The sequence below is a fragment of the Lissotriton helveticus genome, chromosome 6 (assembly GCF_964261635.1).
Source record: "Lissotriton helveticus chromosome 6, aLisHel1.1, whole genome shotgun sequence".
Lineage (NCBI taxonomy): Eukaryota > Metazoa > Chordata > Amphibia > Caudata > Salamandridae > Lissotriton > Lissotriton helveticus.
In genome coordinates, this window is record NC_136067.1 from 1041023931 (window position 1) to 1041051584 (window position 27654).

General features: G+C 43.7%; 1 protein-coding gene across 2 annotated transcripts in view; it reads left to right on the forward strand.

Annotated features, from left to right (window-relative positions):
- The window catches only part of UTRN (utrophin), a 1532463-nt gene that overhangs the window by 551311 nt on the left and 953498 nt on the right, over nucleotides 1–27654 (forward strand). For both annotated transcript variants that reach the window (XM_078648677.1, XM_078648678.1), the window contains 5 exons: nucleotides 5408–5587; nucleotides 6962–7090; nucleotides 7191–7361; nucleotides 17332–17490; nucleotides 20203–20340. In XM_078648677.1, coding sequence (XP_078504803.1) covers nucleotides 5408–5587; nucleotides 6962–7090; nucleotides 7191–7361; nucleotides 17332–17490; nucleotides 20203–20340 — 777 coding nt within the window. The remainder of the gene's footprint in view (nucleotides 1–5407; nucleotides 5588–6961; nucleotides 7091–7190; nucleotides 7362–17331; nucleotides 17491–20202; nucleotides 20341–27654) is intronic.

The window sequence follows — 27654 nt, forward strand, 5'->3', positions numbered from 1 at the left end:
GATGGGTTGTACTGCTATTAAAACATTACACCCATTGAGAGTCTACGTTTAAAATCGAGAAACACAGAGACTAGTAGAGGCTAGCTGATCATGCCCATACGTGGGTCCCATGAACAAAAAGTGCAAAACCAATCCTGGGTTGCTTGCGCTCCCATTCGGGTAGGACTTTTGCCTGGCAGTTTAGGTGGGACTGCTCCCATTCGAGCAAGGAAAATATCGATTTGCCTATGGCAGAGACCACACTTAGGTGGCTTGGTGTGCAAACTAACGATGGACTGGGATAAGGCCCCAAGTAATTACTAGTGGCTGAGATTAATTCAAGCATTCAAACCATCAGTTTTTTGTATACTTTAGCGGATCATGTCAAGCACTTTTGAGCGCTAGAGTTTCCAAGAAGGCTTTCTCATGGAGAAGTTTTCTGCCTACAATAGAGGAAGAAAATCATGTTTGCCTTCTCACTGCTCCTCCTGTTATGCGTCCCAGCCCTAAATCTAATAGATAGTGGACAGAGAGGAAGTTAAGATAAAGGTTGGAGAAAAACTACATCTTAATAATTTTCCTGAAAGCCCAATGGTCTTGTATGCCTCGGGCAGCAAGGGGAATGGAATTCCAAAGGGCAGGTGCCAAACCCTGAATTATCGCCCACTTGCGTCCGCGGAGCGCAGGGCTCGGGCCGGAATATACTTTGCGCACAGCTCGCTCAGAATTTGGGGACCCAGCTCGTGCAGGATCTTATGTGTAGTGCATAGCATCTTAAAGTAGACTCTCTGTTCTATAGGCAACCAGTGAAGCCAGCGAAGAAGGTCAGAGGCATGGCAATACTTGGGTAGCGCAAAGAGCGTGTGAGCAGCCGCATTCTGTGCCCGTTGAAGTCTTTTGGTCACGGCATTGTTACCGCCAAGTAGTAGTCCGGTACAGTAGTCTAATCGTGACAGAGTGCCCTGTGCCCTGAGTTCTGCAGAAGATCAAGAACGACTGGGCCTAAGTCATCCTAGTGGTCTCAGAATGGGCCAGGAGAGTGTGGAATCTGGAACCTATGGACATGAGCATAAGTCCTCTGACCAAGCGTCTCTCCTCAACATCCGTTTGTGCCTGGTGCTGGGATACGTTTGTAGCATTGTGTGGTTCCCACCATTCATAGCCATTGCATGCAAAGTTATTGGTTGTTTTGACTTTTGCTTATTTTAGTTTTTTCGTTCCTTATGTGTACCCTGTTTATAATGATGTACAGCTATCCTTTGCGTCCCCTGACACTAAAAACAGCTTTTCTCATTTTGATAACTTCACTCATCATTTGAGTGAGCTAGAAGCTCTTTCTATAAATTCTCAATACACCACCTTCAACCTTCTGCCATTCTTTTCTCCACCTCATTCCACAAAAGAGAAGGAGAGACTCCAATTGTTCGGATTCCAAAAGAGCCTCCAGTTTTTACACTGATTGTACGTACCATGGACAATAAGGTGGACGATCCGCTCTTTGTGGAGGTACTGTGGAGCAAGGAATTGTACATCAGTTCTTGAAAGGACCACATTGCCGTGGATAGTCCACTGTATTATAATCTGCTGTGCAGTGGCCAAGAAGCGGCCGCCAGAAGGTCAGAGGGATCATTAGGCCAGTGCCAAGGCTGCAACTAGTGCGCTGGCACGCAAAGAGTTTGTCTTGGACATGTCAAGCCGCAATGTGGATGTCATTTCACACATTTACGAAGCACTGCTGCCTAACCAGTCCGGCGGAAGGGGCACTTGGCCTTTTCGGTCCTATAAAAGTCTTAGTTTGAACCATTTCACAGTCCCACTTCCTTGGTGGCACTTCTTTGGTAACTAGTCACAAAGTGAAGAATCAGCACTTAAAAGTATCCATCAGAAGAACAACTTACCTATATTTGGTAATGCTCTTTCTAGCGGAGGCTCTGTATAAACACTGATTCCTCACCATCCTACCACCCACCCACCCTCCGGGTAAATGGTCTATCTTCCAGCTAAAAAGTTCAAATTCCAGGAATCTGCACACTGTCACAACTATTCATTTGTAAAGCTCTGCTCCCAATGGCACAGACATCCTCAAGAAAGAAACTGACGTCAGCGCGCTGAGTAGCACTCTAATGCGGTTACAATGTTGCTTCCCGGGTGGGGCAACTACACCTGCTGCCATGTGGGAGCACACTTAGAAAAATGTTTGGATCCATTCTTGGACCCAAGGGTATTCACAGGTGAGGACTCTTCGGTTAGATAGAGTATCAATTAGAAAGAGAGTTGCTAAAGGTAACTAGTTCTCTAGCATGTTTTTCAGCTTTGTGTTATTGTGAAGAAATATTTAAGTCTACTAAAAGGTGTTAAATTATGATAAGGCAAAAAAATTAAGTTGAGATTTATTTCTGTGATTTTAGTTGGTGAACAAACAGTGCTGTTAACATGGGCACACCCTGGTTACTTGCAAATTAAATTGTGAATTTGGTAGCTCAACCTGTAGCAGGCAGAGTGAGCCTGTCGGAAAGAAAACGAGGCTCTGAGTTTGTATCATGGTGCCTTAGTTCTGTCTGAACTAAAGTTAACCAGATTCCAAGCTGAGTGTGTGGTTATGTTCTCATTTCAGCTTTTTTTAGTAATGTTACTGTAGCTATTTAACTCTAAGTATCAGCTTATAGATGGGTGTGCAGTTGGTTAGATGTAAGGAATTTACCGTAAAGAAAGTGAATACATCCGACAGGCATGTTGTTGTTAGAAAATGAGATAACAGCTACTATTTGGTTTCTCTCGTCTCTGCTCTAATGAAGGTGAGCCCCTACAATTCATGCTGTTTATATGTTGCTTTTCTTATTAATTCAGGTGAGAATATAAGAAGCTCAAATCATTACATTATTAGCAGGCTAGTAGCTCATTCACAGTGGGCATGAAATTCAGATGTTAAACATCACACCACAGCAATATTCAAGCTAGCAAGAGAGATCTTGAGGAAATGCACCCATTGAGGGATCTGAGAGTCACTTGCAAGTCCCACATTTGAATCCCTGCAGGCTCGCTCATCCTGTGACACTATTAACTTGAATAAATTCATGAAAAATAACAACGCCACCCTTTATTCTCAGTGCATTGAGAGGCAAACTCTGAAGCTATAATCACTATAAAAAAGGCTAGAACTTTAAAAATGCTCATTGCCAGCGAAGGGCAATGCAGGCTACCCAGGCATTTCCTGCAGGGTCTGGCATATGAGTAATTGTGCTGCAAAGAGGTAGAACTATAGTTCAGCATTTTGCCAATACTCTGGCCTTACGCAGGAAGAATTGGGGTTGGCAGAATGGGAAGATACGAAGAATAGTTGAGAGAGCAGTTTGAGAAGTTTTCCTTATTTCATATATTTATGTAGTGCTTTGTGTCCAGCGGGAAATTTCGAAGCACTTCAGTTATTAGTGAAATTAGCCAATATAAGTGGTGATCAGTTTAACAAAATCGAAGTTTCCTATTTAGGTAGATTAGCCTAATGCTCGTAGGCTTGCACATTGCGCAACCGATCGAATATGAGCATTTGTCTTAGAATCACTAGTATGGCAGTACACTACAATTTTCCCTTGGTTCATATCCACTACCCTGCTCTTCAGCCCATGTTCCAACAGGCCTTCTCAACAGCCTGCCCTGATCTTTTTCACTTGCCTTGGTCTCTCTTCCCATCACTATTTCGATCACCCACTCTTCTGCCTTTCCTGAACCCTCAGACCTTCTGGGTGCCACAGTAAATGGATACCACCACTCCTCACTCATACACACCTCCGTTTGAAGCCCACTCGCCTTCATATATCACCCTCTTCCTACATGTGTCTCTGAATTTATTACTACACTAAACATTTTCACCATTTTGCAACTTGTCCAGAATGCTGCAGTGAGACTGATTCTGGATCTTCCCAAATTTCATTCGATCTCCCCTGCCATACGAAAATTGCTTTGGCTTTCAGACGAGAACAAATTCTGTTTAAGGCCCTATGTATTGTTCACAATAGGGCTTTGGGAGGGGCAGCCGACCAGTGGGAGGCCTGGCCCTCCCCGGGGAATTTTGGCCGGGTGGGGAGGGGGGGGCATGGCTCCTCAGTTGGGCTGGTTTGGGCTTTGTGGGCTCTTTTTGGGCTGGTTGGGCTGGTCTTGGGCTAGTGGCATATTTAACCGGACATTTTGGGAATCTACCCACCATTTTGGTGGTAGTGACCCAGCAGCCGGTTGTAGGTGACCTGTGGGGTTTCTCTGTTTTCCCGCCCGCCCTTTGTTTCTTTTTGCTGGGGGTGGGGGCTGGTACTGGGTTGTAGGATTGTGCAGGATGGGGTTTTTACGAAGTGGTCTTGTTGGGACCAGGTGCATCGGGGGTTATATTGTATGGGGGTTCTCGTCGCTGGAACAGGTGCTGGTGTGTTTCTGTAGTCCTTTTGTGTTGGTGTTTTTTCCTAAAAGTGCAGGGGAGAGTTTATGAGTCTGGGTTTACAATTGGGTACATATAAGATTTTACATAGTTAGGTAGGTAGGAAAGCTGGAAATTGCAAGTTGGTGTTTATAATTGTTGCATGGGGGATCCAATTTTAGGGGTGGGGGAGCGGGGTATGTTAGGAAGTATATATTTATGGAGGCTTAGTTTTGTTCGGCACAGGCCAAGGGTATGTATTTGTAAGGTGCACCTGTTTCCAATAAAGCGGCCTTTTACACACCAACAAGCTGGTATGTGATATGTGCTGCCCCTCCCCACCCCATCATGGGCCCATGGCACTTCATAACTCAGGTCCAGAAGGAATCAAACGCCTCTTCCAATGCTATGTCCCTGCCAGACAGCTGCTATCTGCCAACAAAAATTAGATGGTTGTGCCCAGGTTTAGGAGGGCAAGGTGGGGAGGAAGGGCCTTTGCTGTGGCTGCATCTGAACTCTGGAACACCCTACCTACATCCATGTCCTGTCTAGAATCACACCCTCTCTTCCGTAAATTTTAGAGACCTGGCTCTTTGCCCTCTAATCTCTTAGAGGATTGATACTTCCCTCCCTCTGATCGGGTTTCTGTTATCAGCGCCTTGACGCCCATGGGCATTTGTTTGCGCTCTATAAGTGATCATTCATTCATGCCAATACCAAAACTACTGGGTTTGTTAATGCCTGTTTGTTTTAGTGGCTTACAGAAAATATTCTTCAGTCATTAAATATTTTGTATTTTGTTCTACTGGTCTGTGATATCTAGGTTTTAGCTTGAGTCTGAATTAAAATGTTTTAATAGTAAACTCACACGTATAATGTCTTGCTAACACATGTAAATATATGTTATCAATGGAGGTATTTATTACTGAGTTATGGAGCATTCTAAGTCAGCACTTTCATACTGCTTTATAAAGGCATTGTATTATTTGAACCATTGGTATTTATTTTTCCTTCTTATTTTGTTAGAATGTGCTGAAGGAACTCGAGAGACGGAAGACTGATTTGAACAGTGTCACTGAGAGCAGTGCAGCATTGCAGAGCTTGGTGGAGGGCAGTGAAAGTGCCCTGGAAGAGAAACTGTGTCTTCTTAACGCTGGCTGGAGCCGCGTCCGCACCTGGACTGAAGACTGGTGCAACACTCTCTTGGTGAGCTCGTGAAAGTAACAGGCACATGACTCAGTTGTTACTCACTACTGCAATGTCAAAGGCATTAAGTTGGCGTCTCTCAGAGTTCTTGATTATGACCTCTGCGCAAACACCTCCAATCAAAAAGTGTTGCGACATTTATCACACCTGTTAATTACTGGGCACTGTGAAGGGTTGTCAATTCTGATTTCCCTCCTGATTCACACTTGTGTAAATATAATGGGAAAATACCAGGACATACAAATTCTAATGCAGAAATCACCAAATTCAACCTGGTATACTCCATGGTTGAGAGCTCAACTCATAATAGGAGCTATTGATTGCACTTGTTAAATTCTTAATCCTAGGTACAGGTTTTTAACGGGTCGATAAATAGCATCTACCCCTTAGGGCAGGTGTAATCAAGACCTGAGTCTTCTACTCCTCAGAGCGCACAAATTTACCATTCTTTTTTACCCTTACAGCAGCACGCGGTGGTTCAGTCCTAGATTAGAAAACCAATAGGTGCCTCTGAACTAGGAAGGACTGGTGTGTATAAGTGAGATATTCTTCTTCCTGTGTTATGCATAGAGAAATACCGTCCTATTTTCAGCTTATTTCTTTACAGCAAAATATGTTGAAACTACACCTTTGATTTCCACTTGGACAAAAATAAATATTCTTTTGGAACGTAGAGCGTAAGACAGCATAACTTCCTACTTAGTTTATCCAGAGGGTGCATAATTAGCTCTACAATTTTTTTTTTAAAAGGGTCTTGTAACCTGCCGAAGGAGTTTTTGCAGGATTGTGCAATACAGCTCTAAATTCATTGCCAAACAGGTACCTATACTGAATTGCCTATCCCTCCCAGCACTCCGGTCAGGAACCTACAGCAAGGTTACCATTTCACAACCGTACAGCCTAGATATTGTGTCAATCCCATGTGTTGCTTTTGGCTTCCACCTTGATTAAATTATGTTCACTCTCTCTACACTTTCAGGTAGAGTGTAGATCTATTAGGACCTAATATTATAAAGAATGAGTATTATTCAGATTCGTGAACAACCAGATAGGACACTTTGGCAGAGTCTTATTTGAAATATAACACAGTATTTCCTCAGCATGTAGGAGAATTTTTTTTGACTCCCAGGAAAGGACAATTCCTGCCCTTCTTTCTATCATATGCAAAGGTGCTGTGACCAAAGGAAGGAAACACCTATTTCTAAGAACATGCAAGCTCTGGGGAAGTATAGGCATGGGCTTGGGGGTGTTAGTAGTCCTGGTGTTTTGTTTTTGTTGTCAGTGTTGACTTGCTGGATCTTTTTGGATGCACTCATGACACCCAGTAGGATGCAGTATAATAACATGCACTCTCGGTTTTGGTTTCCCTCTTAGAACCATCAAAGTCAGATGGAGATCTTTGATGAGAATGTTGCTCATATAAGCACCTGGCTGTACCAGGCTGAAGCTTTACTAGACGAGACTGAGAAGAAACCTGCAAGCAAGAAAGAAGACACTGTGAAGGTGAAGATGCTATAATTTTGTTCACAAAAACATACAAGAAGTTTACTTCCCTTTTCCTATTTGATATATTTGTTCCATCTCCTACTTCTTTTCCTTCCAGCGTTTGACGTCTGAACTGGAAGATGTTAGTCTACGAGTAGACAATGTTCGTGATCAGGCTGTTATACTGATAAACAGTCGGGGAACCTCTTGCCGTGAACTTGTGGAGCCCAAACTAGCCGAGTTAAACCGTGATTTCGAAAAAGTGTCACAGCACATCAAGGCTGCGCAGGTATGGTTAATAGATGGCTGCTATCTTTGCCCTACTTCCCATGAGGAAAAACAGTTTAACATTCTCCATCATTGCTTTTATTCTGTGTGAACATGCATGTCACACAGGAACATATGCTACCACAAACAAGAGGCATAGTTTAAATGTATGGCTAGTTTCAAAAATGTTTAAAAACTGAAGCATTTTCCCACTCTTAATTGTATTGTAAACATTGATATTGTGGATTTGTCCGTGGCAGACCTTTCTCAGAGTTTGATTTTAAAAAATGAACTAGAAGTGATGGGGATAGGTTGGCCTAATAATTTTATTAACTTGGCTGCTGCTTATCATTTTCAATGACTTTGAGAACTCCTCACCAAACCTGTAATCCTGAAAATATCTCATCTTCAAGTGGCCTTGCCAATAACACAGAAAAACCAAAGGTGGTGATGGACGGAGCGTTGACAATACAAACACTCACCCCCAGTCAACTGATCTGGGTTTAATCCATCACCGTTCTTTAGCTCACTCCGCCACCCCAGTTCAGACATGGCCATATGCAAATCAGTCTGACCCTGTGCCTCATGGGAACAGTCCAGCCCGAACTGCCAAGCCATGTCTTCCCTGGACCGGAATCAAGCTTCCCAGGACCGGTTTCTGGCATTACAGCCGTCTTCAGCCGGGCTTGCTTGACTCCAGTGGCAAAGTGAGCAAGGGGCTCACGTCTGAGCATACCCTGCCAACTTAGGGCGAACAAAGAAAAACCAAAGGTGGTGATGGACAGAGCGTTGACAATACAAACACTCACCCCCACTCAACTGATCGGGGTTTAATCCATCACCGTTCTTTAGCTCACTCCGCCACCGCAGTTCAGACATGGCCATATGCAAATCAGTCTGACCCTGTGCCTCATGGGAACAGTCCAGCCCGAACTGCCAAGCCATGTCTTCCCTGGACCGGAATCAAGCTTCCCAGGACCGGTTTCTGGCATTACAGCCGTCTTCAGCCGGGCTTGCTTGACTCCAGTGGCAAAGTGAGCAAGGGGCTCACGTCTGAGCATACCCTGCCAACTTAGGGCGAACAAAGAAAAACCAAAGGTGGTGATGGAAGGGGCGTTGACAATACAAACACTCACCCCCAGTCAACTGATCTGGGTTGAATCCATCACCGTTCTTTAGCTCACTCCGCCACCCCAGTTCAGACATGGCCATATGCAAATCAGTCTGACCCTGTGCCTCATGGGAACAGTCCAGCCCGAACTGCCAAGCCATGTCTTCCCTGGACCGGAATCAAGCTTCCCAGGACCGGTTTCTGGCATTACAGCTGTCTTCAGCTGGGCTTGCTTGACTCCAGTGGCAAAGTGAGCAAGGGGCTCACGTCTGAGCATACCCTGCCAACTTAGGGCGAACAAAGAAAAACCAAAGGTGGTGATGGACGGAGCGTTGACAATACAAACACTCACCCCCAGTCAACTGATCTGGGTTTAATCCATCACCGTTCTTTAGCTCTCCGCCACCCCAGTTCAGACATGGCCATATGCAATTCAGTCTGACCCTGTGCCTCATGGGAACAGTCCAGCCCGAACTGCCAAGCCATGTCTTCCCTGGACCGGAATCAAGCTTTCCAGGACCGGTTTCTGGCATTACAGCCATCTTCAGCCGGGCTTGCTTGACTCCAGTGGCAAAGTGAGCAAGGGGCTCACGTCTGAGCATACCCTGCCAACTTAGGGCGAACAAAGAAAAACCAAAGGTGGTGATGGACGGAGCGTTGACAATACAAACACTCACCCCCAGTCAACTGATCTGGGTTTAATCCATCACCGTTCTTTAGCTCACTCCGCCACCCCAGTTCAGACATGGCCATATGCAAATCAGTCTGACCCTGTGCCTCATGGGAACAGTCCAGCCCGAACTGCCAAGCCATGTCTTCCCTGGACCGGAATCAAGCTTCCCAGGACCGGTTTCTGGCATTACAGCCGTCTTCAGCTGGGCTTGCTTGACTCCAGTGGCAAAGTGAGCAAGGGGCTGCATCAGCTTTGTGACTTATACAATGTTCCACACTTTGAATGTCCGAGGGTCCAAATCGCAAAACTTTATGCACCTGTAAAAGGTTTTTATATGCTCATGTACAGACATCTGCAGCCACAAACTATTGCTCTTGATGCACAGTGATACTTACAAGTGTGAAAAATCCACATAGTATATAATGTAGTAGAATGCTTGACTTAGGTGTTATTCCAATGGAAGCCAACACCAATAATTTACTAAACGCATAGAAAATTGTAACTGGGTATTCTAAAACATTTGCAATGTTATGTCCCAGACTTGGTACGTCTCTGTGTGTAGGAAGCTGGCTCTTTATGTGATATATCACTAATCTGATATACTGTGTAAAGAGTTCAGAGGTTCCCTTATAAATAGACAGGTGCTTGCTTTAGCACTCCCAAGGTGCTCTATTAGGGATAGTGTGGTCAAACAGCCTTTGGCTTAACCAAGAGGATTGCAAGACATCCGCACATACACATAATAATCATTAAATGTCACATACAACTCAAGAAGATCCATGTCAATTAATAAAAACAGCAAGTATCTTTATATATGTTTAGGCATCAGAGAAAAATCTTTCAGGTAAGTATGTTTTTAAATAATAATTCTTTTTGATTCAAAAAGTGGACATTTGTGTTCTGCAATGTTATCATATGGAAGGAAGAACAAGCTCTGCAAACAGGTATAGTACAGCAACATACAGGACCAATCTCCAGGAGGTGAGTGGTGGGCAAGGTCCAGGGCAGCACCAGCAGTGCACCGCCAACGGTACGGGGGGAGCCGGGTGCAGGGTGCAAAATGGTGTCGGGAGCCCAGTTTTATTCTATGGAGATCGTCTCTGCGAAAAGAGGCTGTAGGCTCCGGCTAGGAGGCCTCTTGGACTGAATTGACAGGGGTGCTCAGGCCTCACGATGCTCGGGGGCGTAGGGACTCCTTTGGTTCTCTTCTCTATGGCCTAGGGGCGACAGGTGCAGAGGTGTCCTAAGGCATTGGGCTTTTCCTTATCAGAGCAGCTGGAGTAGAGAGGGCCTGCGTGAAGAAGCTGCAGGCGACATCAGAGGGTCCACGAGGGGCGAAATCACAATGGACTCAGGCTCTGAAGGGCTGGTGGACCTTGGTGGCATCATTGGCCCACTTCAGCTCGGGCTTTGAGCGACAGATACAGTGGTGCCTTCAGGGTCCCTTCTTTTGGTGCTGCGTCAAGATGCAGGGAACAGTTCCACTGTCCCACTGTCCCACTGGCGGCCTTGGTTCTTTATCGAAGGCGTACAGTCCTCCCACGTTTCTGGGGTCAGCAGCTGCAGGGTGAGTTGACTTTGGTACAGTTTTCGACAAGGGATCCAGGTTGACCGGCGGGGCTGGGACCATGTCAGCTGCTACTTCTCTCCTCTCTGATTTTGCGGCTCTTCAGTGTTCTCTTCTTAGGTCATCAAGATCTGCTTCTCTGGTGTCAGGGACTCCCCTAAATACTGAATTTAGGGGTGTTAAAGGAGTGTAGGGTAACAGCCAATTGGCTACTGACCCTTGGGGTCACTACTCCACCCTATATGACAACTTCCTGTGGGAAGTGGGCATATCCCTGACACAGAATTCCCAAGTATGCCATCACAAAAATGGCTACTTCTGAAAAATCAGTGTAGTCCACCTTAAGCCTGGTACTAGCCTGAAGGTGGAACGCCTATTTGGCTAGCTAATGTTCCCGCCTGTCCAGTTGCCAAGGGATTCTGGGGGTAGAGTAGCTTCCTCTCTTGTGATGTAAGCTAGACTCGCATTACAAAGGCAGTAGCTCTTTGATGCTTGCTGGCCTGGGGAGGCTAAATCATTTGGGAGGGCGTGTTACACCCTCTTCCCAGACAACCCTTTGTTCTAGGCCTCCTGGGAGCGGAGGATCTCACCCTAGGAGGTCAGAACAGTGTTTAGGGTGACAGGCTGTCAGAAACAAGTAAGGAAGCACACCAAAGGCTGGTAGGTTTTCAGGGGGCACTTCTAAGGTGCCTTCTGGGTTCATGTATTGGTAAATCCATCACTGGAATCAGTGTGGGTTTATCAATATGAGATGTTTGATAAATCATTTAACTGGGGACCTCATTATCTCCACTGTCCAGCACGTTTTAAAAATGGCTTCCCTGTCCACTTGCACTGGCAGTAATAGGACTGACCAGCACAGGGGCATATCTTTTCATACAGGTATGCTCTCACATGTAATTTTCCGCACCCTACCATAGGGCTGGCAGGCCTGTTGTAGGGATGACTTACAAACATCACATGCAGTGTTGGGGTACATGACACACAGGGATGTTTTCACTTTTGTCTGTACCAAAACATGCAGCCTATAATGGCAGTTTTGCATTTGCTTGATGAGGGGTCCCTCCGGGTGGCACAATTCATGCTGCTGCCATTAGGGACCTTGATCAGTACATCCCATATTACAGTACCCAGTCTAAGAACCTGTATAACCCTTAAGGTTGTGGAAAGACAAATTCAGAATTCTCATATTCATTCTGCCCTGGACAAAGGAGACTCGACTGTCTCCTTGGACTTAGAGGATGTTCATGTTTTTTTTGGTCCCAAAACTTTATTTATATAGTTTTTCAAGGTAATAAGATTACATATCCATCAACATGTTATATAGTTGCTGTCACTTTAGCGTAAGCTGGTCAAACATGAACACACAACACACAGTGGTTGAGCATGATGTGCATTTTGTATATACCCATCTTGCAGTCCCACATGTGTTACCTACATTCAAGGTAGGCCAGAAAATCTTTTATTTTGCGATGCTCCCCTTGTTGGAGGTGGTGATCAGAGGCATCTGGCCTGCATTGGAGAGCCAGCTCCACACAGGAAACAGCCATTATAATGTGGTCATAACCAGCCATGATCATTACCACAAATCCTTTACAACAAACCTGACTTTACTATGCATGTCCCTTACCCACAAATCCTTTACTACGAAAATGCCTTTACCACCCATGCTTCTACAATGAAATCGGGCATACATAGTAAAGCCATGTTCTTTGTAATGGCTGTTTCCCGTCATTAGTTTGCCTTCGGTTTCCTGTTTTTGTTACCCCAGGCGAGAGAGCAGTGCCTTTTCACGTTCCACAGAAGAATACTGCAGGCTGTGCTCCTGAGTACCTGAAACAACGACAGGCGCGAGAATAGACTCCCTGTGAGGTGTAAAACACAGCTAATCCTGGTGAGCTCCTTCCCTCTGCTCTTCGGTGTTTATTTATGATAGCGTTTTTGTGGGTAAACCAGTACTTTTACTTCACAATGCTTGTATAAGCCCTGCCAGGGACTTAACAGAATGCACTTTCGGTACTCACAGGAGCTTCTCGATGGGTTGGGAATTAATATTTGTCATAGATAGCAGAGATAGTAATGGTGACAGGATAATGATAGTGCTGCTCATAGTCAGAAACGCAAACATGAGACCAAAGCACTTCCTCACGTCGATTCGTGCTGTAAACCTAACATTCCCCTAAAGCAGATTCAAACTTGTGACAAAGTACTCAAGCATGCGAGTGAGGTACTTGAGGTGTGCCTTCTTAGCAAGCTTCACCCAGTCTTCTTCACAAGCAAATTATCTTCCTCCCAGCGTGTTGCTCCTAAAGTGCTTATGAATCTTGCCCCCGGTAATACCAAGCTAGACGATGGACTTGAGTAGGGTGGGAGAGATGGAGCAGACCAGAGACAATGGCAGAAGGAGAGTGGTGGGAAGAAGCAAGACCACATATGGCAGGAGAGCAGTGAAAGAAAGAGCAAGCAACACCAGGACAGCATGCCAAGAGAAAGTGAAATTGGAGGTGTGGGGAGTTGATGACCAATGAGAAGAAAATAAATTAGTAATGTTGAAGCCCAACAATTAATTTTTACCACACATATGTCTGTACCAACCATGACTATACTACAATATGTTTGTGGAGGAGGCATATATAGTAAAGCCATACATGTTGTAAAAATGCTCATACTAAATGCATGTGTGGTAATGACACGTGTTGTACTGAAGACGAAGTAAATGCATGCGTGGTAGTTGCATGCGATGTTCCATCATACAACTGCTCCACATTAAACTACTGGAGCTATGGGCCATCCCTTTAGCTTTCAATGCTTTCCAGCCATCTATCAGGAGGGCTGAGTAGTTTCTCAGGTGCAACACCACTGTTATGTAGTAATGCAACAAGCAGGACTGTGATGGGTACTGGGTGCTGGGCCTAGAGGATTTGCATCTCTGGAGATGGGTGGAAATATCAAATCGTCCTCCTACTCGCCAACCACCTGGCCGGTTCCCTGAATGCAATAGCCGAAGAACTGGGGGAGATATCGTCAGGCAGATCAAAATTGGCGTCCACATCCAAAGATGGCACAGTTCATATTTGAGCCGTTCAGACAGCCATGGCTAGATTTCCTCATCACTGTTAATAATGTGCAATGTTTGCAATTGTATGCTTTGAATTTCCAGTGAGGACAGTAGTTAGAAGATGGATTCCACCTGGAATGGAACAAGGGACCATAGTACACCTCCCTGCCACTACTTCTCCTTCACTGAGTACTGAAGAGGATCAAGGAAAACTGGGCTCCTTATCTTATGGGTCCCAGATTGGGCCAGAAGAGTGCAGTACTTGGAACTCTTGAAATGAGTATCTGGCCTCCAATTAGGCTACAACTTTAGCAGGACCCCCTGTCTCAACAGCAGAACAAGGTCCTCCATCCGGATCTTTGCAACTTACACCTCCACGTTTGGAGATTGAATAGCGGCAATTGAATATGTTCGATTTGGCACCTGATGTGGTGGATGCAATCCCTGGCACCAAACTCTCCTCAACAAAAAACATTTGTTCTTGTACAGGTTTGTCACATGGTGTGGAACCCAGGACACAACCCTTAAAGGCGAAGCTGTCAGAGATTCTTTATTTTGGTTAGTCAATAGCCCTGCAAGGCCTTGCAGTGACCACTGTAAAAGGTTATTTGTCTCACATATACATTCACAGCACTACGCAACCTGGGCCCCACCTACCTTAACAGTTGCATCGACTTCCCCCTGAAAACTGCGCTCCTCAGGACTCCTTGCATTAATCTCAGGCATATACAGAACCAAATCTAGAAGACGGGCATTCTCTTACATCGCTCCTACATCATGAAGTGACCTCCTATTCCACATCAGAGCCTCCTTCTCTCTCCTTGAATTCTGCAAGAAGCTGAAGACCTCACTTTTCAATTAAACAGCCAACCACAGAAAGGGATAACCACACACACCTGTTCAGCGCCAGGATCCCTTAGTGGGTGATAATGCTCTTTGCGAATTCGCATAACTAAACATTTGTCTGCCCTTTCAACCTGTGCTGGGCCACTGCCTCTGTTTAATTCACTTGTTTTTTGATGATGTTTATTAAAGGTTTGCTACGCACTCCCCCCCAAACCGACTGTGATGCCACAGTGGAACTTTAACTTTTGTCTGGATATTCCTCATATGTACACTTTAAGAGCCTATGCATAGTCTCTCGCTGCGACTATTGACGGTAAAGACTATCTTCCTCATTGTGATTCCCTCAACTTGTCATGTGATTGAGCTGCATGCAATTTCAGTGCAACTACCCTACACCACCACCTTTCCATCTTACAGAAAGTTGTGACTCCCTTTCACAATGGACAGTTGTTTGCTACCAGTGTTTTTTGCTCATCACCCATCAAAAGAGGTTTACAGGCTTCATCGTTTGGACCCCAAGAGGGCTTTAAGCTTTTGCACTGATTGTGCCAAGAGCCTTCGAGCGAACAATCAGCTTTTAGTGGGATTTTTTGCATCAAAGAAAGGGAAGTAGTACAGAAGGGTCCCTGTTGAGGTGGACCATCCTCTGCATTTAGAACTGCTGTGCAATTGTGAAGAAGCGGGCCACTGATAGCCCGAGGGACAAGCCCACCAATACTGTGTTGGCAAGGCGGTTCCCTGTCCTTTAAGAGCCTATGCATAGTCTCTTGCTGCGACTATTGACGTTAAAGACTATCTTCCTCATTGTGATTCCCTCAACTTGTCATGTGATTGAGCTGCATGCAATTTCAGTGCAACTATCCTACACCACCACCTTTCCATCTTACAGAAAGTTGTGACTCCCTTTCACAATGGACAGTTGTTTGCTACCAGTGTTTTCTGCTCATCACCCATCAAAAGAGGTTTAGAGGCTTCATCGTTTGGACCCCAAGAGGGCTTTAAGCTTTTGCACTGATTGTGCCAAGAGCCTTCGAGTGGACAATCAGCTTTTAGTGGGATTTTTTGTATCAAAGAAAGGGAAGTAGTACAGAAGGGTCCCTGTTGAGGTGGACCATCCTCTGCATTTAGAACTGCTGTGCAATTGTGAAGAAGCGGGCCACTGATAGCCCGAGGGACAAGCCCACCAATACTGTGTTGGCAAGGCGGTTCCCTGTCCTTGATAGCTGCCAGGCTGCAATGTGGTCATCAGTGCACAAAGCACTTATGACTTGGCAGGTAGGATGGACACGTCAACCAATCTCTTCTCTGCAAGATGTTTTGGTGCGAGTCCGCTCCACAGACCCTCTCTCTACCTTGGAGAGGTACTGCTTTGGTGTCCATTCTAAGGTGAGGCATGTTAGGGTTGAAGTATCCATCACAAGAACAAGTTATCTACCTGGGTATCACATGTTGGCACATGGGAGCACTGCTACAAAATTCTCTGGCACGTGGGGGATATTGGAGAAGTGAGGAATCAGCATTTAGAGTATCCACCAGGAAGGATGTTACCAAAAGAAAGTAACTTGTACTTTTCACATGGAAATAGGACTTCCTTCAAAGAAAAAAAGAAACCAAATGTGTCACTCTATTCTTTTGTGGGGTTAAGAGTAGAAGGAGCTACAAAAGTTGTTACATTTTCTGGTATATGATATGCAGATTGGTTTTGAGAAACAATATATATATTAGTAAAACCACTAGAGAAAGTAGGGGAACTCCTTTGCCAGTATGATTTCATAATTGGTCCCATTTATATAGTCTTTGGCTCCTAGTGACCATGTCAAGGTCTCACTCTTCTACTGACCTTACCAGCAGTACCTAAACATTTGGGATAATGCAAAATTATGCTTAACAATCCAAAGACCTAGACAATGGCAAACCCCACACATTTATGGTATCCAGACATGGCCTCGCTTGTATAGTGGCTGTGAGCCAACTTTAAAGTGCACTTGAATATGCCTATACTTCAAAAAGACAATTCCACACACTGACATTTACTTTGACAATGTATCATTTCTGTTTTGCCTTTCTTTCTTTTCCATACTTCTGAAATTTCTGCATGCTTCCTCTGGTTGACCGAATCTATTGTAACTCTTACTTTTTTGTAACTCATTTGCGGTGTGCTTCCTTTTTTGCTGTAAGAAGATATCAATCTTCATTGTTGTTTCACTTGTAATGATTACTGACACTGAATTTGGCAGGGTCTTGCAAATAAAAATGTAAAATAAATAATGACATTAATTAACTTAATCAGTTACCCGTTAGTTAGTTAGTTAGTTAGTTAGTTAGTTAGTTTAGTGTTTCCACTTAACTTCCCAGTGCTTCATTCATGTGAAATGTAGTCGATTTGGATGATGCTTTTCTGATTTGTTTGAAAAACTGAATTGGAGTACAAAAGAAGTTAGAACCCACCAGTCTGGCGGTAATTCCGATGGGGCCTGTAGCCGAACTTGCCAGACTCATATGGATTAGAAAATCCTGGGTAAATCCATGAGACTTGGGTCTTTGTGGAGAAAACATGAGAGTTTCTGAGGAAATAGAGTGTGGTATTTCCATTTACCATTATAATTTCTTGTTTGTTAGGGAACAACTCGTAATCTTTCACTATCCTCTACTGCCCTAGTATTCCAGTACCTTAGCTAAGGGAATACTGGAAACAGGCCGCTCTAATGTTATCCTTATGATTGTTTTCATGTTCCAGGCGCTGGTTAGTCACGAGCCGCTCAAAAACACTACTTCTCTGCAAGACACACAAGACAGTGAAATTCTTCCGGAGGATCTGGACGCATTCGAGTCAGATTTGCAGAATATGCTAAAAGTTGTGGATAAACATCTGAAGTCAACTGATGAGGATGAAAAGGTAAGCAGTTAACAAAAGTATGTTTAGCTTGTTGACTTTGAAAGCAATGTTTCTTTCCGATGTGGTATGAATGGTGCTGGCTTAAAAATTCCCTCCCGTCTCTGCGACCTTGGCACTTAACTTGAGGGTCATCTATTATTTAGTCAGCTGTTTATGCAAACCCGTAATTTATTTGCAGCTTCTCATTGCTTATATTATATTCAGAGCTCTACACACACCTCGTAGTACTTCATTATTAAATGAGAACACTTCCCAAATTAAACAAATGTAAAAAGACAATAATTCTATAACAAATCTAAAAAACATGAGGAGCGTAGTCTACAAAAGAATTTTCTAGAATAGCAGCATATCATCAATGGAATACAAATTAGTATTTTATGGGGTCGAGTATGGACCTTCATACCATGTCAAATCCATTTTGTAAGCTTCAGTGTGTTCCTGCCTATTGGCGGAGGCTGCCCCTGTACTAAAATATATATCAAACAATGCTATGATGCTCGACTCAAAAATAAAGTGAAATGCAGAAAGAAATAGCAGTATACCAGTGAGCAACAAGCAACAACTAGTACGTCACTACCAACAGATAAGTGTTGATTATAATAAGCGAAAGTTGAACAGATGTGTATTTTAAGGAAGAAAACGAAGTATACTAAAATTGCTCCATGTTTCATTTACAAGACCAGGAAAAGAAAACTACAAGAAACATAAAAAGGCTTCATTCAACCCCTCTTTCTCTTTAGTCACTTAGAATTATTTATTTATTTAGTGTTTTGTTTAGCGCAAACTTGACCCCATAGGGTATCAGAGCGTTTCACAGTACAAGACGTGACTACTTTTTCTTTAGTACATTACTCTGGAAAGCATTTAACACATTAAAGTGCAATTCTTAATTGTAACAGAAACTTCACTCAGCAACAAAGACTTTAGCACATTCACAGAATGTAAGTCTAGAGGAACCATAGCATAAAGGAATGCAAGAACCAAAATAAAACAGGACTCCCTCCTTCACTTATAACAGTCAGGTCCTCCATATACAGCTGATTGGGTTAGTATTGGGTTTTAAACTATGTCATACATTGTGTAGTTGTAGTCCTAAGCTGAGTGAACTTGACACTTTTTGTAATAGTTTTGCTAGTCAATATTGACTCACATTGTGGCACGGTGGGCAAAGAAGGATAAGTGCACCTCGGTTTCCTCAGCATGTTTTTCACAGGCACAAGAAGGGCATTCAGTCACTTTAGATGCGATGTTTAAGGAAGAATACTCAGTCCAAAGTAAATTATAAGATTGCATGTAGCAATAGAGATGCACAGATGTCATAGGACTCTTGTCCACAATGGTTGTATGACACAACCATGCATTCATTTTCCAGGCGTTCCATAACAACGCTGGCGGAACAACGAATGTGTCTGAACCATGCCTTCCATTTACAACGCAAGTTGTTACAACGACTTACCTTCGGGGGGTTCTGGACTTTGGAATTGTATAATTTACTATTCCAATTCTAGTCACTGTAACAGTAGGGAAAGCATTGGACTTTAAAGTCCAACGCCGCTTGACCTAACGCATGTCGTTGTAATGACTTGCAATGTAAATGTAATGCCGTTTCCCGTCCACAACCGAGTTCAGTGTCATTCGTACTGTATGGATAAACTATTTGTGCTCATGTTTGCCAGTATGCTGCACTGAGCATGCAGTCAATAACCAGTCCTAATTAATGCAACAGTGCATTTTAAAAAGTCAACCTCCGCCCACTAGTACTGAGACAACACAGCTGTGCACAATACATATTTATAAGAAAAAGCAAAGCCGGTTACAACCAATGCCACCTGTATTAGAAGGAACCCATATTCCAGGGCCTGTTTTCAAATTGTATCTTCATGAACGCAGCTGCACTCACATCCTGCAAGTTCCACATTTTTTTTGCAAAAATATTTTTTTGTTTGATTTTTCTGCAAACAATACACGGTGTTCAACTACACACCAGCAACCACTGCTACATTGGGGTGGAAGTACATTTGTCCAAAGTTACCAGTAGTGTAGTGCATTATCAATTTGTTTTCAGCAATTGGGTGTCTGTTGAGGTTCATAGCATGCTACATAGTCTTCTATCCTACATTGTTAGGAGCTTGCCACCTGGGGTCTTTCCTCTTTCTCCCATTTCTATACCGTAATGGTTCATCCAGGGACCTCATGTTTCATGGAACTTCTTCGGCACCCTTTTGCTTTATAAGTAATCTTTTCCGCAACCATATATAGGTCCATCCCTATTTTCCATTCCCAGAGGTTTGGCTGCTCCGGGACTCCCCAATGCTTAGCCACATCATTTTGTTGCCACTATGAGACCCAAATTACTAAAAAGGAGTTAAATTTCAGTGACGCAAGTGCCACATTTTTAATCATTTAGTGAAACTTGGCCATAACATTATAACAGTGTCTGGAGACCGGGATAGAAATAAAGAAAATATGCGGATAATCACTTTCTCATAAGACTAGAGCACTATAAAGACATTTTAATTGCAGTTGTGTGCTGTACAACAACCAATAACCTAAAATATTATAACTACTGGTTAAACAGTAATTTAATGTGAAGCCTCGATCTCGTTAATTGCATGTCAGTAGTTACAAAAAGATCACACAAAGGCTATTTCTCACACCTGCTTTTCACAAAGGCTCATTTCCTAACAACGCCATCCTCCAATTTTTCTTTAGATTGATATGGAAAAGGCCCAGATCGAGGAGGCGCTGCAGAGGGGAGAGCAGCTGCTTCAGCAATCGATAGAGGACAACAAGAGAGAGAGAATACGACTGCAGCTCCTGCTGCTGCAGACAAGATACAATAATCTAAAGGTCAGAATGAAAGCGAATCGATGGTGTTCACATAATGTGTGTATTTGGTAAATGGTTTATGGGTAAAAAAACTGTTATAGATACATATCACGTGCAGATGTGTTCCCACCCTAGAGTCAAACAAGGTAGTTTGCAGCATTATGGGAATTTTTCTGTTAGTATTTATATAATGCTTCTCCCTCTTTTGGGTACCTCTAGTTTGATATTAGGAGATTAAAACACTGTCCATACATTTGCTATCCTCTACTATCATTATTTCGAAGTCAAAAATACTTTATTTCCAAGAAATACATTCTTACAGAAATACTGCACATTTCCCAATTCATTAGTGTAAATAAATAACTTGAAATCTCATGCAGTCAGTATTACACTACTACTACTACTACTACTACTACTACTACTACTCAAAGATAAAATATTTCAACCAATAAATAGCTTTGGTTTATAAGGGATATAGCAATATAAACATTTAATTCTCTCACACTAAAACTCTATAATAAGTCAAGCTCCCGAATTCACATATCAATAAAAAAAGAGAAATCATTTTACTCAATAAAACCATTATAAAGTGCAATATGTATAGCAACTTGTCACAACCACAAGTACACCAAGGGGAGGAAAGCCTAATACAATTGTTGTAACTTTGCGCAAATATTGGCAAGTAGCAATGGCTACATCCTGATATCTAAGGGCACGTTTCAAATTTAGACACATTTCTCTCGACCATACCCCATACTTTTTAAAGACAGGTCAGATAATCTTCTTCCTTTCCTCTGGAAGAAATATGAAGTCCATCAATAAGTGACTCACCAAGTCTTTCCTACCTCGCTTACAAGGGCATTGACCATGAACCTCCGTTATTTCTGTTTTTAGCCACAGTAAATGCCAACTTGGGTCAATACCTACCCTCAGCTGCAGAATTTCATTTCTTAAAAACGTATCTGGAATTTTGTACAAATATGGAAAATGTAATGTATGTATACTTGTAAAGCGCACTGTTACCTCGTTACGTGGTGTCCTGGCGCTGTATACCGCTGGGGAACTCGTCCTGGCTTTCCCTGTGAGAGGGCACCCCAAGGTGAAGCCAGGCATCCCCGGCGTTGCTGGGGCCGTTGTGGAGATTAAGCAAGCTATTGCCCAGAGTTGCAGAGTGGGACCCATGGTTAGCGTAGGCACCTAAGCGAGAATTATCGAGTCCGCGGACATTGACCCAAGACCCTGCCGCGTCGGGAATTGAACCCTGGTCCCGGGCCGACCTCTGCTTCAGGGTCTGCGGATTCTAACCGGTGAGCCACACTTCTCCACCATATTGTCCTGCAAAGCTAGGAAATGAATAGCTAAACTCCTGATTTTAAGATACTGAAGGTACTTCCTCCAACTGGTTTCAATCGCACATTACCTGAGGGTGCCCTTTCTTTGGCTGATCCTCACAGTTGCCATGTCTGGGACTCCCAGTTGCTTCAACATTGTTATCAGAGGATTACTCTTTCCGGAAAGAACTGACACTGTCTGAGGCAAAATTAGTACAGACAGCTTATCAACAGGAGCCCCATTTTTAATTAAAAATTAAAACGTAAGGCTCTAGGGTCTGCCAGAGGACTCCAGGCTATGGAGCCCAGCTGTCACCTTACTGCTTGAACAATTCCATTTTTAGCTAGATTGAGGAGCAACTTCAAAGACCTACCTTGTAGGCCTTCACATGAGACCCATCTATCCATTGCCTGGACCAATGCTCTGTTAAGAGCCTGGGGGATTAATTTGCCCTGAATAACTTTACTTAATGGTTTAAAGGTGTAGCTGCCATATTTACGATCAGATTTTTTCAGGCCATTCACTTCTGCTGATAGTACAAGTCTCTGGGAAGCTATATGCGTGTCCCATCTCAAATCAACAAAGAAGATCATACCCAGATCCTTATACTCTCTGACCTGCTCCAGCCGCACATCACCTAAAAAACAAGTGAATTTATTTTTCCTTCTAGAGAAAAACAGTGTCTTTGTCTTGTCAACATGTATGGTTAATTTGTTTTGAAGATCATAAGAATTCAGGGTGTTTCATTTCCGTTGGAGCCCTATAGGGGTATTGTCCATTACCACCAAATCATCTGCATACATCAGGCAACTAATGTGCTTAGCCTCTATCTTTGGAGAATAACTGAGTACCACTTAATGTCACGGGGAGATCTGCAATTAACAAACTAAACAGCAGGGGTGCCAACGCACCCCCCTGCCGTAACCTGTTCACTGCTCGAATTTCCCTCGATAGGCTCCTTCGCCCATGCAGGTCGACATGGACCCAATTATCTCTATGAAGCTTCATCACAAGATCTAACAAGGCTCTAGATATATTCCACTGATGAAGCTTGCACCACAGTGTACCTCTGTCCACCCTGTCGAAATCTACTTGGAAGTCAACAAAGAAGCAGCAAAGGCCACCTACTGATTCCATTGACTTCCTTGCGACTCCCCACAGTGCGAAACAGTGGTCCATCATTGAGTGCTTTGGTCTGAAGCCTCCTCTTTCCACAAGGATCAGCCCTGTGTCAAAAGCCCAGGCTGCCAGATGTTTGAATAACGTTTGTGCAAAGAGTTTGGTGGGGATGTCGAGAAGAGAAATCAGACGATAATTAGAGGGCTGATCCTTTTTGCCTTTTTTGTGAATGGGCTTCACTTTGGCTCCTTCCCACAAGTCTGGGAGGGTGCCTGTGCGAGTTACCCACTGAAAAACCCCACTCAAAATGAATCCCCATTTTCTGGGGTCTTACTTCAATATCACAGATGGTATTCTTTCCGGACCGCTTTGTATATGGGTAGACCTGCACACCATGTACAGCAATCCTTAATCTGGATTTTTGATAATTTAAACAATACTTCTATCTGAGTTAGCGTGCTATCTCACATAGGGGTACAGCCCTAACCCCTGTGCTATGAATCACCACTGTCGAGGCGTGGAAACACCTCATGGGGGGCATTGAATCTTTGACTAACTACCTATTTCTTACACAGATTTCACGGTTAAAAGTTAAATATGTCAGTGAGTGGCAATCAAGAGCATAAAGTGGATCTGTCTTTTATGTCTTTCTTTTCTTTCACTTTTTTTCATAGATAGTGCCTTGGCTTTTTTTCGAGTGACGCGAACTTCTGTAACTTTGTATCACACCCCTTACTTCCGGGAAGGTTTTAGACATTTCATTCGCATTGTTGCGCATAAACACTTGTACACACGTGTCTTTATGAATTCGCATTAGGCCAGCTTGGGCCCATAATGTCACCATTGTTCGGCGTAATAAAGATGTTTGAGGTCACACAACGATGTGGACCGGTCATCAGGAAGTTCCTATTTAAATTAAACACGTACGGACGCATGGGTATGGCATCTTTGACTCTTAATGATGACAGGCGTGCTATGCGAATGGCAGAGCGCACCTGGAGATCTGACCCCTCATCACTGCATCTCAAAACGCTTAAGAACAAGAGAAATGCCTACTTTAGGAAAATAAAGCGCGCAAAGTCTGACTTCTTTAACCGCCAGCTGGACCAAGCAAAAAACAGGACAAAAAAGCTGTTCGAACTAATCAAAACTCAAACAAAGACACAACCCTTACAATCAAACAGCACAACAGTCGATACCCCACACTGTGAAGCCTTTTCTGCTTTCTTTAAGCTGAAGACGGACAACATAAGAAATGACCTCATCATGGATGTAAGCCGATTCCCCAGTCACACCAGAATGACTAACACTCAACCTAAAAATAATGCATCATGGTTGTCCTGCGACACATACTCGGAAGAAGCAATACGCAAACTGCTCGGCACCCTGAAGCCCTCTAATCACCTCATAGACCCCCTACCTGCTAATGCTGTAAAAGACTTCATCCCTCTGCTCCTCCCACTTTGGACCAAAATCATCAACAGCTCCCTTCAACAAGGTCTCATCCCAGACGCCCTCAAGGTGGGGCAAGTCACGCCTATACTCAAGAAACCTACAGCTGACCCGTCTGACCTGAACAACTACCGCCCTATCACCAATATCCCCACCCTGGCCAAATTGCTGGAAAAATGTGTCCAACTCCAACTAACAAAACACATTGACCAATTTAACCTCCTCAACCCTCATCAATCAGGCTTCCGAGCGAAACATAGCACGGAAACGGCTATGACGCACATAATTGATGACGCCCTCCAAATTCTAGATCGGAATGAGTCTTGCCTCCTCATCCTTCTTGACCTCTCTTCAGCATTTGACACAGTCAAACACGAGAACTTACTGGAGCTGCTAAGCACTAGAATGGGTCTATCGGGAACTGTTCTCAAATGGTTTACTTCCTTCCTTCATAACCGGTCTCAGAAGTTCAAGATCGACAATGTGCTATCTACACCTGTGCCAGCAGATCTAGGTGTCCCACAAGGATCTTCCCTCTCCCCCACACTGTTCAACCTCGTCATGGAACCGCTCGCCACCTTGCTCCAAGCATCCAATGTTCAATTCCATATGTATGCTGATGACACACAACTTTACCTAAAGCTACGATCCCCGGAAGATATCAAACTTCTGAATTCCACACTTAGTAGCACTCAATCTTCGTTGGCCGTTAATCACCTCAAACTAAATGCTCTGAAAACTGAGTTCCTACTCATCTCACCTCCGGCGAAAATTACCACTACCCAAACCTGGCTCAATAACCTAACAGCACTCAATGTCCAACCTACCATAGTGGATTCTGCGAAATCCCTAGGCATCACACTCGACGCCAAGCTCAACATGCAACAGCACGTTAGCAAAGCAACAAAAGGAGCTAATTTCCAAATCAACACACTGAGGAAACTTAAACCCTTTCTCACAGCCAAGGACTTCAAAACTGCTGTACAAGCGTTAGTCATCCCTCGCATAGACTATGGAATTGTGGCCCTCAGCAGACTCCCGCTATCCACAACAGCACCCCTAAGAGCCTCCCTGAACGCTGCCGCGAGACTCATTACTGGCTCAAGAAAACATTCGCATATATCCCTAGACTTAAAATCTCTAAACTGGTTGCCTTTTGAAGCCAGAATACAGCTAAAAATTGCCGTTATGACACACTCGGCCGTGCATCACAAGGCACCCAACTACCTCGCTCAAAAGTTGTCTATATCAGGAGGTTCGAGATCCAATAGAAGTACAAAAAATCTACTCCTGAAACCTCGTAGATTCCGGAAGGAAAAAACATACAAACGCTCATTCTCTGGAATGGCACCCAGGATCTGGAATGCACTCCCTCCTGAAACCAGGCTTATCTCCTCCACTGCATTCTTCAAGAAAGAGGTGAAAACCATCCTTATGGCCAAGTTCACCTGAACTTTATATGTGTTGGATAAGAGACTCTGCATCGTTTGGTATTTTGACCTCCTGACAGATTCTTGGCACTATATATATATTTTTTTTTATTGTGACACTGTTATGCTACTCTCCTACTACCGACCACTATATAATACACTTTAGTTTGCTGAATCACCCTCCTGATGCCCCCACCCCTTGCTCTCTCTATCCTTAGAATTTGGTATAAGCCATCCCTACATCCAAAGTTTACCTGAACTCTATTGTAATGGGATCAATGACTTTGCGCCGTCTTATATTACTTGTTACCTGATTGTATATTGGTATGTTTTCTGTACACTATTGTTTTCCTATTATGTTATTGACTATTATACTGCTCCCATTATTTCTGTTCAGTCTTGTTGCCCCTACCCCTGTCTTTGTGAAGCGCTCTGATATCTGTAAAGATCTTGTTCGCGCTATATAAAACTTTGAATAAATAAATAAATAAATAAATCAAGAAAGGAGGCTTGTCGGCGGTTGGATGGGTGCGCGTATTGGGATATGCAGTGAATGTAGTTTCAGAACATCGTTTCCAGAACTCAGCAGGATCTGGACTGGGTAAGCTGTGGTTCCTTGTCAGCGGCCTTCATTGAAGAATCATGGCTAGTGGCATGTTTTAACACAGTTCGGGTTCATCTCATTTACAGAAGCACGCTTTGCCATTTGCAGCTCTGTGAGTAGAGTGTGTTTTTTTCTATTTCATGTTTCTGACCTCCTTTTACACGTCACGCTATTGATAAGTCTTCCATGGTTTACTTCAAGATTCACTTGGTCACTAGGCATGGTTTTACATATTCTGTTGGACTTTTTTCCATGGTAACACTAGGGATAGCGTCTTTATCTCAGATTTACATGTTTCAGATACGCTGTGTCACACTCGTTTCTTGTAATGGTCACTATCTTGGCAACAGGGCACTTTCTCTTTGTTATTCACTTTTTCACCATGTGCAAATCCTATTGCTATTTTGATCTCAAAACATGTCATGTATTCAGATAACATCTGGACGCGTTCTTTATTTATGTTGTAGTGTGCATCAGAAGGAACAGAATTCTTCATTTTTTCAGCAAACTTGTACTTGAAAATACCCCTGAGGAAGGGTTAAAATAACCCGAAATGCATTGGGGTTTTTGTTGAATTGCTTATTTCAAGTGCTGTGCTAATGTTTATTCATGGGCAACCGAATGTTGCTTTTGATTAGGTTTGTTTCAAAAAATGTGTTTGAATATAGAAATGTGCTTCTTTCTAACCTTGTGCGTCTTGCATTTGAAGAAATACAATTTGTTTATGTGTACATGTTTTCAATTATTTAATTAACATACCTATAAAAGATAGTTAACTATATTTGAAACCTTAGGGACCAGGCTGTGCGTCTCACAGACCTGGGGATTCTCAGGCCTCGACAGTGGTGATTCTTTCCGGACCACCTGCCCTAGAGACTTTCATATTCAAACAGCACTTCTGCCGTCTGGGTGCATGAAATCACTTCTGCCTCCATTTCAGAGCTGGCCCGGTCCACTAACAAATTCTCTGAGTTTCCCCCAATGCATAGCAAGTAGATGAAAGTATACCAGTCATCTTCGCCTATCTGGGCCTCTAGGAAAGTTGGAGATGGGAGAGTTATAGATTTCACTAGTCACCAGAAACGCTTACTGTAGTCATCAGCAAAGGCAGCTAGCATTAACACCCAATTTACTCTTTACAACTCTCTTTTTTTACAGAGCATCTACATTTCGGTAGGTAATTTCCATGGCCAACATGACTGTTTTTAGGCAGTTATTGCCTGAACTTTACTTAGTGGAGGAGTGTGGCTCAATGGTTAGAGCGGCAGACCCAGATGCAGAGTTCTGGCCAGGGACCAGGATTCGATTCCCGCCTCGGCGTGGTCTCGGGCTCAATTTCCTCTGACCTGTTAATTCTCGCCTCGGTGCCTATTCTAATCACGGGCCCCGCGCTGCAAC